At 37.4% G+C, this 15,826-nt stretch overlaps 2 protein-coding genes across 2 annotated transcripts; both read left to right on the plus strand.

Annotated features, from left to right (window-relative positions):
* The first annotated feature begins 9,051 nt into the window (after positions 1-9,051).
* Positions 9,052-14,833, plus strand: LOC121910314 (odorant receptor 131-2-like). The gene is made up of 2 exons (XM_042431487.1): positions 9,052-10,011; positions 14,774-14,833. The coding sequence occupies exons 1-2, from the start codon at positions 9,052-9,054 to the stop codon at positions 14,804-14,806; spliced, it is 993 nt and encodes a 330-aa protein (XP_042287421.1). The 3' UTR covers positions 14,807-14,833.
* LOC121910315 (odorant receptor 131-2-like) lies at positions 13,884-15,563 on the plus strand. Its single transcript, XM_042431488.1, has one exon. The coding sequence runs from the start codon at positions 14,161-14,163 to the stop codon at positions 15,130-15,132; it is 972 nt and encodes a 323-aa protein (XP_042287422.1). The 5' UTR covers positions 13,884-14,160; the 3' UTR covers positions 15,133-15,563.
* The last annotated feature ends 263 nt before the right edge of the window (positions 15,564-15,826 follow it).

Here is a 15,826-nt window from a genome sequence, read left to right on the forward strand (position 1 = left end):
TTGCTTCTGTTATAAGGAAAACACTTGAGCCATTTAGTTTTGTAGTTTCAGCCAAACACTTGTGCACTTTCAGAAACTAATTCACAATTCACAAGTTCTCTTCACACCACCCTGAATATGAATAACATGCTTGTTTGATTGACAGCTACCTCAGTATACCATTTAAGTTCTTTAACTTCCTCCAAATTTGGATTTGACTTCTGATGGCCATGTGTTGTATCCCTACAATCTAAAAACTGTATTGTTGGTTGTCTATTATATTTTATATGAGGTTTCATATGGTTCCACTTTAATATCTAATGCCTACAACAAAGTGTAAAACAGTAATTAGATGCAAGTCAGTAAAAGTTGGATTTCTTCTAACCAAGTAATGAGGTGTGTTATTGTTGTTACAGCAATGATGTTTTTAGTTTGCTGAAAGACTCTGAGGTATCACAGAGAGAAATCCCCACATCTGACCTGCTCCCCTGATAACTCATTTAGACACATTAAATATTCAAACCCTTACTCATTAATGTTTTCAGTAAATATTGACATAATTAATGCCTCCTATGGGTGTTTATCAGTAATCTCAATGGAGAGGGGGTGATGTGTAAATCCAAAGTGAATGAAGAAAACTTTTCAATGTCTATCCTCAAAGTTAACTTGAATCTTAAATGAATGAACTTGTAAATAAGTATAAGTTCGCACAAAGTTGTAAATAAACAACTGTGTCATTTCACATTTCAGGCTAAAGTATGGCTATAACAAAGAGCAATTTCTCTGTTGCCACAGCCTCAGACTGTTCATTCTCCCTGTTTGCCAACATATAGTAGAGCATAGTTTTTTAATAATACATTTAATGGATTTTCATGTTTTTCAACAAGAACAATAATAATAATAATAAGACAAACATATAAGCAATAATAAAACATGCAAACAAACAAAAACAGTTTCGTTCACAAACATACAGGAGGTTACAGGAAGTAGCATATATTGCAAGTAAGTCGCAGGTTACAAGAGACTTCTTGTAAAATAATGGAAGAAAAATCAGGTCCAAGATAATTCAGAAAGGGCTGCCAGACTTTGTAGAACTGATCTGTTTTGGTGTGTAGAATACTTGTAAGATATTCCAAAGGAACCAGCACAAATACAACTTAATACTTAATGAAATGCTGCTCCGTTTTTTTCTCCAAACATACCTTTTCTAAATGAGAGAGAGAGTTTTATTTAAACAGTCCACAGCACTTGTTGTCAAAAGGCATCAGGCCTCTGTAGATGTTCAGTTTCACCTCTGATGTTGGATTTTACGATGAGGACACAAGTAAGGTTTTCTTCTACTGACTCTTCCATGAAGGTCTTGTTTGTGCATTGCTGCACCACCACTCCTGAGTCTGCTAAATCTTCCTGCAGGTTTTTTGCAGTCAAATGTGGGTTTTAATTTGCCTCTCTGACCAGCATATCAACAGTTCTCTCCTAGAGTTTTCTTGATCTTCCAGATCTCATCTTGACCTCTACAGTTGCCCTAAACTACCATCTCTTAATTACATTTCACACTGTGGAAACTGCAAGCTGACAAGGCTTTGCAATCTTCTTGCAGCCTTCCCCTGCAGTGTGGGCATCAATAACTTTCATTTTCAGCGAGGAACTCATGGGTGCTGAATGTTTGCTCAAGGTTTGAACAGTACTATTTGAGTAGTAGAGTATTTGTAAAGCTTTGAAACTGGCAGCAGCTCACATTTCCTAATGACAATTGTTGACATGCCTCAGGCCTAACGGGTTGATTAAGGTCTGAGACCTTGTAAAAAGACTTCAGGGACTTTATGGTGCCCAAACTTGTGCACATGCCACAATGATATTTTTCATTTAATTTTTTTCAATTTCTGTCATAAAAAGTATCTATGCATCAATGTTTGCGGAACATAATGTGTTTTGCAGAGCATAAAGCATTAGATCATCTACAGATTTTTGTTCTAAGGCCTGAATAACATTAAAGAGACTGAATTTTGGCCTTTTATAAAAAAAAAAAAACAGTCTGATCTTTAATTAGTATAGGCAAAAGGTGCTATAAATGAGTAGCTAGAATTTTAGAAAGCAACTTTTGGTCTACATTTAAAATAGCTATCAGTCTATAGGAGGAACAAGACTCAGGGTGTTTCCCTTTTTTAAATATAAGTGATATATCAGCCTCCTTAAGAGTCTGTGGTAATTCTGTAGTAGAGAATGAATGATTAAACATATCAAGTAATGGCTCTAAAAGCAAGTTACTTTCCACTCTGAGATTCCTCATGGCATTAATTACTTAATCTCCTCTAATGGGGCCATTGAGAAGACTTTTCTGTTCTTCTGATATTATTGGGAGCTTGATCTGAGCAAATAAGTCTTCCAATAATTGAGGTACATCACTTCTCTTCAGAAGAGTACAAATTTGTGTAAAATTTCTTGAAGTGGTCATCTATCAACCTATTTTCATATACTCTGTTGCCCTCAGCATTAACAATAGCTGCTATAGACTGGGACTCTACTTTTTTTTTTTTAGCAAGGTATGCAAGACCTTTCCCTGTCTTATCTCCATATTCATAAAAGCGGTGTTTGGTATACTTCATTTTTTTCTCTGTATCTTTAGTAAAGACACAATTTATAACTGATCTGAGAGCAGATATTTCTTTCCATAAAGTAGGTGATGGAGAGGTAATGTAAGCTTTTTCTTTATCTGACACTCTGTCTTACCCTCTAAAGACTTTTGTTTTTCCATTTGTTGGTGCCTCCTGGTGGCAGATTATGATATGATCAACCCTCTTGCATAGGCTTTGCAAGTTTTCTATAAAAGTGAGGGATTATCCATTGATTGTAAGTTAATGGACAAAAATGCCTTCAATTCAGTGGAAAAATAAGATGTAAAAGTATTATCTTTAAGAATAACTGTGTTAAGTCTCCACTGGCAGTTTTACATTCATAAACACACTGGCATTGTCAGAGATGATTATACTGCCTATACTACAAGACAAAACTGAGTGTAATTCAGTTCTGGGTTGAAAAAAATAATTGACTCTAGTCTGGCACCCATGTGGTGCAGAAAAGAAAGTATACTCTTTGTTACAGGGGTGAAGACTTCTCCATTCATCAAATCCAAGATTTTCACAAATAGCACGAAGAACATTTGCTTGGGTGGAAGGAGCCATAGTGCCATGAGGAAATCTATATATAAGTGAATTTAATATACAATTAAAATCATCACCCCAAATAACTGTGTCATCTGTCATTTCTGCAAGGTCCAAGAGCACTTTAGTAAGAAAATCTGATGGGTAAGCTGGTGGATGATAAACATTTATTATTTGAATACCTTGCCCTTGTATGTATTTTATGTTTAACACAATTAAGCACCTTTAAAGGCAGAGTCCACCTAATAGCAACACCCCTAATTCTGGTTGTAAATGACACAAAGAATACTTGTCCAAATATCCCCTGTTGTAACTTGTTTTGTTCCATGTCATCAAGATGAGTTTCTTGCACCAGTGCAATTTCTATATTTTCTTTTTCAAGAAGAAAAGTATTTTCATACATTCTATGGGATTATGAATCCCTTCTATATTCCAAGTACAGACCCAAAAATACACTGAAAAATACACTGAGCTGTGTAAAAACATGAAAACAAAACAAAATACAAGCAAGTCCACAAATGCTCTCCAGTGTTCAAAACCTCCTCTCTGTGCTGTTGACCGACATCTTAAGTGTTGCATCAGTTACTGTGCATTCACTAAAACTTAGCCAAGCCCATCACCTTTCAATATCTATTTAACATTGATGTCTTTAATATGGTTGTTTCACTTTTAATTGTTATTGTTGTAAACTGATTGCTGTATGTTGTCATTTTTAACTGTAAAGTGTATTGGGACCATGTTGCATGGTGATTCTGCACTTTAAATAAAATTGATTGATTGATTGATCACATCAAGGCTTTGCGTGTCTTGACGACTGCTGCTGAGCAATCACTGAAGAAAGAAATCCTTGGTCCAGTGTGTGGGATGGTTCGTTCCTGCAGCAAAACAATGAACTGCATTCATGACACATTGTTTGTTGGTGATGTTGTGAAACTTCACAATGATCAGTCGGGGGTGTTGTTTGGGACCGTTTTTTGGGCTAGGAAGCAGTGTGCACGGTCCAACTTGATGCTTCCTGTCTTGGTTGTTATTGTAAGATCAGGTAACCACTGCCTGAAAAAATTCACAAGATCCATTCCTTCTGTAACCTCAGGTACAACAACCAAGCATACATTGCATCTGCATTATCAGTTATTCTGTCCATTGCCTGTAGAAAGCGTCCTCATTTTGCTCCTCATTGTGGTGAACAGTCTTGGTCAGTTACTTCGTGGGTTCTGAGAATGGAGTTGGGTATTTTCGAAAAGTAGTTGTCTAAAGTCATTACAGAGTTATTCCCGCTGTTAATTAAATTGTTAATTAAATAGACATAAATCTTGCTACCTCCTTCTCCAAAGTTGAACAAAACTATCTTGGGGGCCTAGGGTTACAGGGAATTTGTGAGGTCAATTTTTGGTTGGTGTAGCGAGCACTTTAAGGTTTCAGAGCTTAAGCTGAGTTTTCTGCGTCCTCTAGAATGAGTCATAAAAGTGCATTGTAGAGATTCATTTGAGCAATTGCAATTATGACTATTACTCATGCAAAAGTCTTCGAACATTCAAATTGCAAATATGAGGTTTGCAGGGGCTCTGAAAAAAGTCTCTCAAAGCGTAAGGCTCTTGCTCTTTTTCTAGAATGCATCAAAAGATGGCAATCCAAGTCAGTCGCAAGTTTTGGGTAAATGATGCTTGAAATAGGCCCAGTTTGTACTAATGGAGCTGCCTCGGTTAATCTTAGAAATGTCCCCAGAAAAGGTGTTTGCGAAAGACCCTTTTTGTTCTCTTTGTGTTATCAATATCTGACACTTAAGTTATGAGATCACATATATCTTTATGTATTAAGAATGACATGGACGAGACCTTGTGCTAGACTTTCTTTTTAAATGTCTTTTTAAGCAACCTTAAACTACTATTGTGACAAAAATGATCAGCCCCTACTGTTTGATGTTGTTTGGCTGAGACACAAGAGTTCAAGACCTGTTCTTGAGTTTAAATCATTTCCACACTGACCCAAACTTAATTTTAGAGGTGTCACAATGTCATATGGAAAGATGGGAATGGAGGCAAGTAGACGTGGATTCTGTATAGGTGACAGAAAGACTTGTTCACCTGAGCTGAGAATGTTTTGATTTGCGCTGTAAAATTATGGTTATCCAGAGACAGAAGTAAAAAAGTATATAAAAAGCATGAAGGAAAATAACAAAGAACTGATGTTAATGCACTGTCACTTGAACATAAACATATGTCATTTTAGGGAGGTTACTGAAACAATTGATTCTGTATTTCTTGGGAAGACAGATTCCTAACTAAAGTTTGGAATCTGTTTGAGTTTGAGTACTTAAATCGATCAAAGTGATAGTTTCAAATATTTTCATTTAAATAAATGTAAATAAATTACTTTTGCTGATTTCTTGAGAGTAAATGTTGTTTTTCTGTCACAAAGAGAAATCCCTCCCATCTGACCTGGTCCCCGGATAGCTAATTTAGACACATTAAATATTCAAAGCCTTACTAATTAATGTTTTCAGTAAATATTGTCATGGTTAATGATTCCTGTGAGGGTTGATCAGGAATCTTAATGGAGAGGGGATGATGGGGTTCCTCTGTGGAGAAAAATTATGGCAAAGTTGAACAAGTTAAAACAAAGTAAATAGAGAAAACTTATCTTCGATCTTTACTGAATGTCTAAACTTAAAATTTGTAAAGTTAAAACTGTGCTTGCCCATTTCAAGGTGCACTTGTCAAGATTTTTGTGTGTTTTTATGAATCTAAAGTTGCCACGACCTGAGACTGTTCCTTCTCCCGTTTGCATAGTTAGGTATATTTTACACAGCAATGCAAAATAAAAATATATGGGGTCCAAAATTCAAAACAAAGGACATGATTGTTGATTTCAGGAAATCTCCTCCTAGTCCAGCATTAACTGTCATACATTTTTAATCACATGTTGATTAGGTTTATGAGAAAGCTTAACTGCGTCTGTATTTTCATAGAAAAGTTAACTCTCGATCAAAGTTTCATTCAATCTGCTCTGTTTGCATTGTGGTGTGGTATGGTTACCTTAGCCAACAAAAATAGATTAAACAGTCTTGTCAATGTGTCCAGTAAAATTACTTTGTGTGGCAGGTTCAGCTCTCTGATATCTATAATAAACATATTCTTAGGAAGGCTGAAGCTATTCTGGCTTGCCCAGATCATCTGAATTACTTCCATCTGGTTGTTTTAGGGTAGATTACCGTTGTAAGGACTGTAGAAAGGTTTTAGACTTTGGGTGTTATATAATCCAAGGTAGGTTGAGGAGATTCTTCCAAGGTAGGAAGGTGCAGACGGGTGACAAATTAAAGGAAAAACCAACATAAAGTTTCTTAGTAAGGTGTTGGGCCGCCACGTGCTGCCAGAACAGCTTCAATGTGCCTTGGCATTGATTCTACAGTCTCTGAGCTCTACTGAAGGGATGAACACCATTCTTCCAAAAGATGTTCCCTCATTTGGTGTTTTGATGATGGTGGTGGAGAGCGTTGTCTAACATGGTCCAAAGTCTCCCATAGGTGTTCAGTTGGGTTGAGATCTGGTGACTGTGAAGGCCATAGCATATGATTCACATAATTTTCATACTCATCAAACCATTCAGTGACCCCTCATATAAATTGGGGAATTGTCATCCTGGAAGAGACCACTCCCATCAGGATAGAAATGTTTCATCATAGGATAAAGGTGATCACTCACAACTGTGAATTGATTTGCAGCGACCAAACCCAAACTTGGGTATAACAAAGATTGATTAGCTGGGATTCCATCCAAATGTATTGGAAATTTTAACTGAAATTTCAGAAAATCAGCAAAAGAAAATGCCAATTTATGCGCATTTACATCCACTACTGTCATGTGAATATTAGGAGTTGGTTCATCAAGATAAGCAGCAGGTGGTGCTAATCCTCCAATCAGGTTCCAGTTATACCACTGCAGAAGAACAGGGCTCAACAAGAAACACAAGCACCAGTCAAACCTCAAACAGTGAATAATAACATAAAAAACATGATGGAAATATGATATTTCTTTTGTTTCAAGTAGTAATTTGGGGAGCATTAGTCTCCTCATCGCTCCACACTGATCGATTGTTTTTATCTGCCGTCATTTTTCATCTCTTCATTGGGGCGGAAACATACGTTTTTCTTAATCTTTATTTCAAAGTGTCAACATGCACAGTGTAGAAAACATCGGAATCACGCTCATGCAGATGAAACATCAGTCATGTGAGTTAAATGTTCACTACGTCAGAACTTACCCAGCAAAGGTGTTTCCATCTCCCATTTAGTGCATTAACTCTTTTTTGAAAAAGGCAAAAAACCTGCATAATTTTTTTTTTACAAAATTGAGGACGTTTTTTCGAATTAACTGTTCCCAACAACTTTTTCTAATGCAATACTTAAAAAATAAAAAAGCCTAAAAACATGTTGATGGAAACAAGCTATTGATTGATTGAAAAATACTGGTATGGTCTTTTAATGCAGATTCAGTTTAGTTCAACATTAGCGAGCTAACATTAGATTAGCTCCTTTGTGGCCTTGCTAAACAGAGTGTTTGTCATCAGCTAGTCTGTTCAACTGTACAGTCTTCCTGGTCCCAGCACTCATGGCCCTCACTTATGTGAAAACATGTGGTTGTTGGAGGCCATGTTTGTTTGGCCTCAAAGACGTTCTGGAAAACTATTGGGGACTAAGGGAGGGGCGGAGAACTATTGACCCTGACTGGAGATGGACGGTGGAAGGAAAATGTTCAGGAACTCCTGAACCTAAACACCCAGTGTGGATGGAGCAGAGATGGAAGACACGGGAACGCTTTCCCACCAGGATTTTAACTGGTTCCAAAAAAACAAGAGCATATCACACCCATTCTAGCATATTTGCACTGGTTGCCAGTTAGTTTTAGGATAGATTTGAAAATTGTGCTTATTTTAAAGCCCAGATGGAGCTGGCCCCCAGCTACATCTCAGACTTTTAACCTCATATGTGCCGGCTCGTTCCCTGTCATCTTCTAATACAGCTCTTCTGACTTTACTCTAGACCAAAAAACAAAGGAGACATTCAAACAGCCTCCTGGATTACACCATGTGGAGATTGAAAGGAGATGCCGGGGAAGGTCCACATTACATTGAGATTATACTGTACATAACATCTGGCCCAGGACAGACTCGAGGAAGTGGCTGCGGAGAAAGTTGAAAAGTGGTTGTGCTTCATTAGCAATTTCTAGAAAAACAATACAAAGGTGCATTTTTGCACTAAAACATTACATAAAAGGATTGTAGATAAGAACCAGAATGTCTGATCATATATTTATATTTACCTACAGCTCCACATTTAGCCTAAAGTAGGCTTATAGTTGCCTGCATCACAAACTTATTTTGATTATGTTCTTTAACATGGTACTATGTCTCAGTATTTTTAAATATTAAGGGTGAAGAGAGGAGTGTCATTGTGGATCTGTTAGGAAGGTTTGGACAGAATTTGGTCTTCCTCTCTTCATCTCCAGTATGACGGCTGACCAGGTAGAAACAAGGTGAGGAGACAAAAATATACACTGTATATACCTGATTCTCCATTAGTCATTAGTCTGCTGTAGTCAGCTTTTCTCTTCCACTACTGATCTGCTGACATGTGATGGTGTCACATGACCTTGGTATGAGGACAGAGTTCATAAACAATATGTGAGGGTGGGGAAACCTTGCAGAACAGCTCTGCCCACATGGAGACAAGCATGGGCTCAAACCTGCAAACTTTCTGCACTGAAAAACATATATGTGGATGATTTGGGGTTTAGCTCTAAAGAGGACTGTTCACTGTTTTAGGAATACAAACTGGAGAAGATTTGTTGCTTTGTTGTTTGCTTTTACAGTTACATCAACAAGACATTGTTCATGTCTCACCTGTTTCTCTAAGATGTCATATGCAAATCAGTATCAGACCAATATCACTGTTGGACCACAGTATCAGGGGCTACTTGGTATAGTGATGTTCTCCATTCTGACAACCCTGCCATGCTGTGTGTTTCTTTCCATTAATGGGATCATGTTATTCACTTTGAGGAGTAAACCAGTATTTCGTGAGACCTCCCGTTACATTCTTCTGTATAACCTACTTTTTGCAGACACTGTATTGCTGGCACAGAGCCAGTTACTGTACATCATTGCTGCTTTTAGATTAAGGATGTCATATCCTGTATGTGGTGTTCTTACTATGCTTGCTTATCTCACAAATGAAATCTCTCCTCTCACACTGGTGTTAATGTCTCTGGAGAGATATGTAGCTGTGTGCTACCCACTGAGGCACGCTACCATCATCACTATCAGAAACACAGGTGTGGCTATTGTTGTAATTTGGGCCTTTTGTTCATTAAATGTCCTCACTCGAGTTCTTTTACTACTAAATTTTCCATTTGGAGATCTGGAGAGCCTGCAGATGAAAGACTATTGCTCTGACATAGCTATGAGGCTTGGTGCATTGTCTGATTATTATGACAAAGCCTACACTAGTTTTCTGTTTGTTTCAGCTGGTGTGGCAATCACTTCCTCCTATATTGGTGTGATAGTAGCAGCCAGGTCAGCCTCCACAAATGAAGCTTCAGCCCGTAAAGCTCGTAACACACTGCTGCTGCACCTGGTGCAGCTGGGCCTCAGTCTCTCCTCAACTATGCACAATCCACTGCTTGTAGCTATTTCAGAAATAGGAAGTAGGTTAATAATTGTGCGTATCCAGATTGTTATTTATGTGTGTATTATCCTCTTCCCCAGATGTCTGAGTTCTCTTATCTATGGGCTCAGAGATCAGACCATCAGACCTGTCCTTATGTACCATCTATGCTGTCGACTGAAACTCTCAGTCATCCCAGCCAAAGCTGAGGTCAGCGTTCTCTCTCAGTAGATACACTACATCACCGTATGTTGGGATCAATCTGATTTGATTAAAATCTAGTAGATGATATGGCTTGAAATAAATAAAGCTTTTCAGTTTACATTATTCATAATTGAAAAATATTTTTATTATATTTTTAAAAAAAACATTCATATTGTCAAATATGACACAAGACTCTAGAACTTATTTCTATCACGGTCAACATGTCAGGACAAAGACAAACATCACTTCACGGCCTTCGAACGGACACAGAACAGGGGAAAATACCATTTCACAGACTTAGAACATTGCAGATTGTTGCCACATTTAATGACACATATAGTGCAGGTTGAGGGAAAAAACATAACCATCTGGTCTCTGCCAGTGTCTCCTCTCTACAATCCTGATGGATTGATAGATAGTGGTAAACACAAAACTATTAACAATTGTTCGAAATAATGTATTTTAGATAAAAGGCCCTGTAATACATCTTTTGTGAAACTGTAAATTTAGTTGAGACTGTGTCAGAGATCGTTTGTGTTTTAATGCATTTCAATTTCAAGTGTATTTCAGTTTCTCTGTCAGGGATCTTTGCTGGCTCAGTGGTTAATTTCTGTTCCTGGTCGGCTTCCCTGTCAGATTTTTTTTAAGATGTGTTACATTAACTTATTTGTAAAGACGATAACCCGTGCACAGGAGTGCCTCTCTCGTGGGTGCCAGCTGCAGGGCAAATTACTGTAAATCAAAAAAGTATTCCAGTGCACATCAGGATAGGATTGACACTATTTTATAAGATTATAGTGACAATACTTTTTTGATTTACTGCAATTTTACCTGTTTATGCTGTTTTTATTATGTGAACTTTTACACATTGCCAGTCAATATCTTGTACAATTCCATAGCTCTTTTCACTTAGAATATATTTTTTACAATATTTACAATATTTCACATTTAAACTGTATGTTTTTATTTATATAGTTGTATCACCTATCTTTCATGGTAGTGGTATTTTTCTCTTTACCTTCTACTTTTTGACTGTTATGCGCCACAACACCAAGGCAAATTCCTTGTATGTGTAGAGATGTGAGATTAAGAAAACTCTACTGCTGCTCCCACTTGGCAGGTTCATTAAAGTTTTAACACTGAGCTCCTGAACTCCAGTCTTCCTAAATTCTTCCTTCATATATTGTCTTTCTTGATCATACTTAGTACAATTTATGCCTGCATGCATAATAGTCTCCTCAGCCAGCTGGAAAAAAACATGTGCATATATCGGTATCGGCAATCGGCCACAATGAGTTGGAAATATTGGCATATCGGATATCGGCAAAAAATCCAATATCATGCATCCCTAATATCTGAACTTTATTTATGGAAAAACCATAAGAGACACCAATTATTAGTATTAGTATAGTACAAATTAGAATATTTTAATACATCTGAAAGCATGTCTCTTTAATGTCAGTGGATTTGAAGTATGCTATGTACAGTGCAGTCAGAAAGTATGAAGACGGTGATATGTTTTTCAGTGTTTTGGGTCTATTAAAGCACATTGCATCTGAAATCAAACTATGGGCCTCATTAACTTAATATTTGATTATGTTTTCTCTTAAATGTGTTTGTAAAAACTCAGAGAAAAAAATAAATCATCATTTACAGATTTGCTGTTACCCACAAGAAAATCTTTGCAAATCCAGATTGTTCTTAATCTGGATGCAGTAGCATAAGAAAGAATTGCAAATAATCCAGTATAAGGACAGCAACCCTCAGTGCCATATTCCTATCAGAACAACAGGGGACTAATAATAATGCTGAATCCACACATTGCACATGTGTGGAAGTGAAAATAGATCACAAATCTGTTCGCTGTAGTGTTAAAGTTGGATGGATATGATGGATGCATGCAGTAAATACAGATCTCATGGCAACTTTACACCCACAGCACTTTCCACTGAATCAGGCATCAAGGTCAGAAATTTAATCAACTCCAATGATATTCACAAAAGTGAAAGCATATCATTCTATCTACAATATCAGTGCATGCTGTGACATTTCCGACACTAGAACTAAGGGCCTCAGTCAAAACCACAAGAAACTGCATCAGACCTAAAGTACAAACATTTCTTGACTTAGAACCTAACAACATATTCTTGGTTGCTGTAGTTGCAACATGATACTGCAGAGCATACTTCATGCAGTAAGCCAGTGGTACCAAAGGGTAGAATAAACCACTCAAGAGGCTGTTAATGGAACCTCACTAGCACAATAGTGATGCTTCACATGTGGGATCGATTGGTCAAAATGCTGCAAGGAACATTTAAACAAGATGATTCCTCTCACTGTGGTTTACAATGGGAGGATGTCTGTTGCTGACATAGACTGTAAAAACAATATGGACGTAGTCACCATGATGTCACTCATTGGTTTGCGAACTGCCGTTTTGAAGCCTCGAGTGTAGCAATTTGACCATCGCCATCTTGGATTTGGCCGTCGCCATGTTTGATTTTTGGAGCCAGAAATTACCATATTTGGACGAGAGGGTGGCACTGACCATACCGCTAGCTGCATTTACAATCTATGGTTAACAGTGATAATGCTAATGCTAATTTTCGCTAGCAAAAACAGGCCTAAAACTGTTATAACAAAATGTACTCACCAGAAAAACTGATCATCCGACTCACTGATGGGTCTTTTATTACAACCAAACGCTGAACAAGATGTTATTTAGGTGACCACAATGTTATAATTAACTTTAGTGTTAGGGTTAGAGTAGTGTAGTTTCATCAGAAGTTGGTATTGTATAAGTATAAGCTGCATTACACATGGCTGTAATAAACACGGTAGAAGACGTAGAGATTGTGAACTGGACACAAAACCAGTCGCCTTGGCCATCTACGAGAGAAAAATGGAGAGAGAGTCTTCAGGGCAAGTTGTAATTGTTCTTTCATGTCAGCTGCTACCAGCCATGTTTTCGTAGGTTTAGGTTAATATCCCGGAAGATGCCAACAAGCAGAAACAGCTGGTCACTCATGTGAGTTAAATGTTTGCTACATCAGAGTTACTTCAGCAAAGGTGTTTCCATCTCCCATTTAGCGCATTAACTCTGTTGTAAAAGGCAAAGACCAACAAAGCAGGCCAAAAACTTTTTTTCCGAAATTAAGGAAGTTTTATTTTTGAATTTTGACATTTTCATCAACCTTTTCTAGTACAATACTTCAAAATGTACATAAAAATACATTAATGGAAACACCGTTACTGAGGCTACGCTAACACTAGCTGTTGGATGGTCAGTAAATCCTTCCAAACTGTCTCCTGCCTGCTTGTTAAACCACAAACATCTCATTTTCTGTTTCTACATGTGTTAAATACAAAAGGTACAGCGTGTGGCTGTGGAGGATTCGGAGCTGTTTAAAGGCAATTTTGATGGAGCTGATGGCTGAGTAACAAAAGTTAACTGACGAGTAATATAACATGTTACTGTTACTGCTGAGCAATGAGTAAATTAATATAATTGCTTTTACAATGAGTAATGTGTAATCACTAATTAATTTTTTTTTTTTTTAAAGTAACTTGCCCAACACTGTTCAGAATACACTAAATTTGGACATCTGTTTGTGTTCTTATTTTGCAGGAAATAGACCTTCAGGACAGCCTGGATGTCCATGTAATTGGCAAGGGAAATCTTTCTATAGAATAATATGCTTGGACAATACTTAATACAAGTAATACATCAAATAAAAACAATACCACATTCTCCATAAATCCACCAAGTTGGATAGATTCTCTTTTATTTGTATTTCCACTCTGGAAAACATGATCAGGTAGACCAGGACACCGGGAATGGTGATGGTGATGGTGTCATGTGATGGTGTTATGTGAAATGGGTGTGAGGACAGAGCTCATAAAGAGTATGTGAGGTCAGGCAAACCCTGCAGAGCAGCTCTGCTTACATGGAGACAAGCACTGACTCTTACCTGCTCTAACTGTTTGCAGAGGAATAACTTATGTGCATGATTTTAGATTTTTGCATGTTAACTCAACAGGCATCTCTGCTGATGCTGGATCTTCATTGTTGTGGGATTACAAACTGGAAGAAAATTGCTGTGTGGTAGTTTTCCAATGAGATCAGTAGGTTAATGTCTTTACTGTCTCTCTGAAATGACTTATGCAAACCAATCTCTGACCAATGTCAGTTCTGTACAGCAGTTTCAGGGGTTACTGGAGAGAGCGTTATTTTGCACTCTGATAACAGTGCCATGCTGTGTGTTCCTCTTCATTAATGGAACCATGCTTTTTACCTTGAGGAGTAAACCAGTGTTTAGAGAGACCTCTCGTTACATTCTTCTGTATAACCTCCTTTTTGCAGACACAGCACAGCTGATACTAAGCCAGTTACTGTACATATTGGCTTTCTGTAGAATGAAACTGACATATCCTGTATGTGGTGTTCTCACTATGATTGCTGATCTCACAAATGAAGTGTCTCCTCTCACACTGGTGTTGATGTCTCTGGAGAGATATGTAGCTGTGTGCTACCCACTGAGGCACGCTACCATCATCACCATCAGAAACACAGGTGTGGCCATCATTGTAGTTTGGGTGTTCAGTTCACTAAATGTTCTCACTCGAGTTCTTTTGCTGTTAGATTTTCCATTTGAAGACCTGGAGAGCCTGCAGATGAAAGACTTTTGCTCTGACATAGCCATGTTTCTTGGCCCAATGTCTAATCATTATGACAAAGCCTATACTTGTTTTCTGTTTGTATCAGCAGGTGCTGCAATCACGTCCTCCTATATTGGTGTGATAGTAGCAGCCAGGTCAGCCTCCACAGACAAAGCTTCAGCCCGTAAAGCTCGTAACACACTGCTGCTGCACCTGGTGCAGCTGGGCCTCAGTCTCTCCTCAACTGTTTACAACCCAATCCTCATAGCTCTTTCAAAAACTGTAACAAGGCTAGTATTTGTGCGTGTCCAGAATGTTTTTTATGTGTGCATTTTCATTTTCCCCAGATGTCTTAGTTCTCTCATTTATGGCATCAGAGACCAAACTATCAGACCTGTCCTCGTGTACCATCTATGCTGTCGACTGAAACTCTCAGTCATCTCAGCCAAGGCTGAGGTCTCACTTTAGGCTTCATGGACTGGATCAAGTTTTGCATGTGCTTGTAAATATGGTTGATATGTTTAACAACCCAAAAAGTAGAATATCTTTGATTTAGCAGGAGACAAATTATAAATAATCACAATAACAATTTTTATATGTAGGTTTATCAGTATTTTTGTCCACAGAATAGAAGCCTGTCAAAATATTAACAGTCTGACAACAAACAAAAGGTGTTTGAAAAGGATTATAATTTGTTGAAGCTGTTTTCATTTTACTTTTAATTTCATGTTAAAATGTTGAAAGGGCAGTTTTAAATTCAAATGTATTATTCTGGGGAAATCTCTTCAGATCTTTTCATGGAATATGTAGGGGGAGCATATATAGTAGATGTATTCATTTTGATTTAATTCAAGCTTGGTATGTTGTATAAAATACAATGATATTTTTCTTCATAAATAAAAGAGCTAAAGATTGCATTATTAATGATTTTTAATTACAGTAGTACATGTTATTTTCTGCTGTTAAGTGGCAGGGGAAAAAAGTGATTGGGGAAAAAACTATGTTATAAACAGTATGAAGGTTTGGTCCACTATGGCCAATAACAAAGTCTAAGTGATGGTTAATATTTTTAAATTGTACTTTTATTCATATTTAATGTAAATGCCAAACAGTTGAATGAATAAAACTGTACAAGAAGGCATGTTTGTACATGTGTGTACAT

This window comes from Thunnus maccoyii, chromosome 13 (assembly GCF_910596095.1).
Source record: "Thunnus maccoyii chromosome 13, fThuMac1.1, whole genome shotgun sequence".
Taxonomy (NCBI): Eukaryota; Metazoa; Chordata; class Actinopteri; order Scombriformes; family Scombridae; genus Thunnus; species Thunnus maccoyii.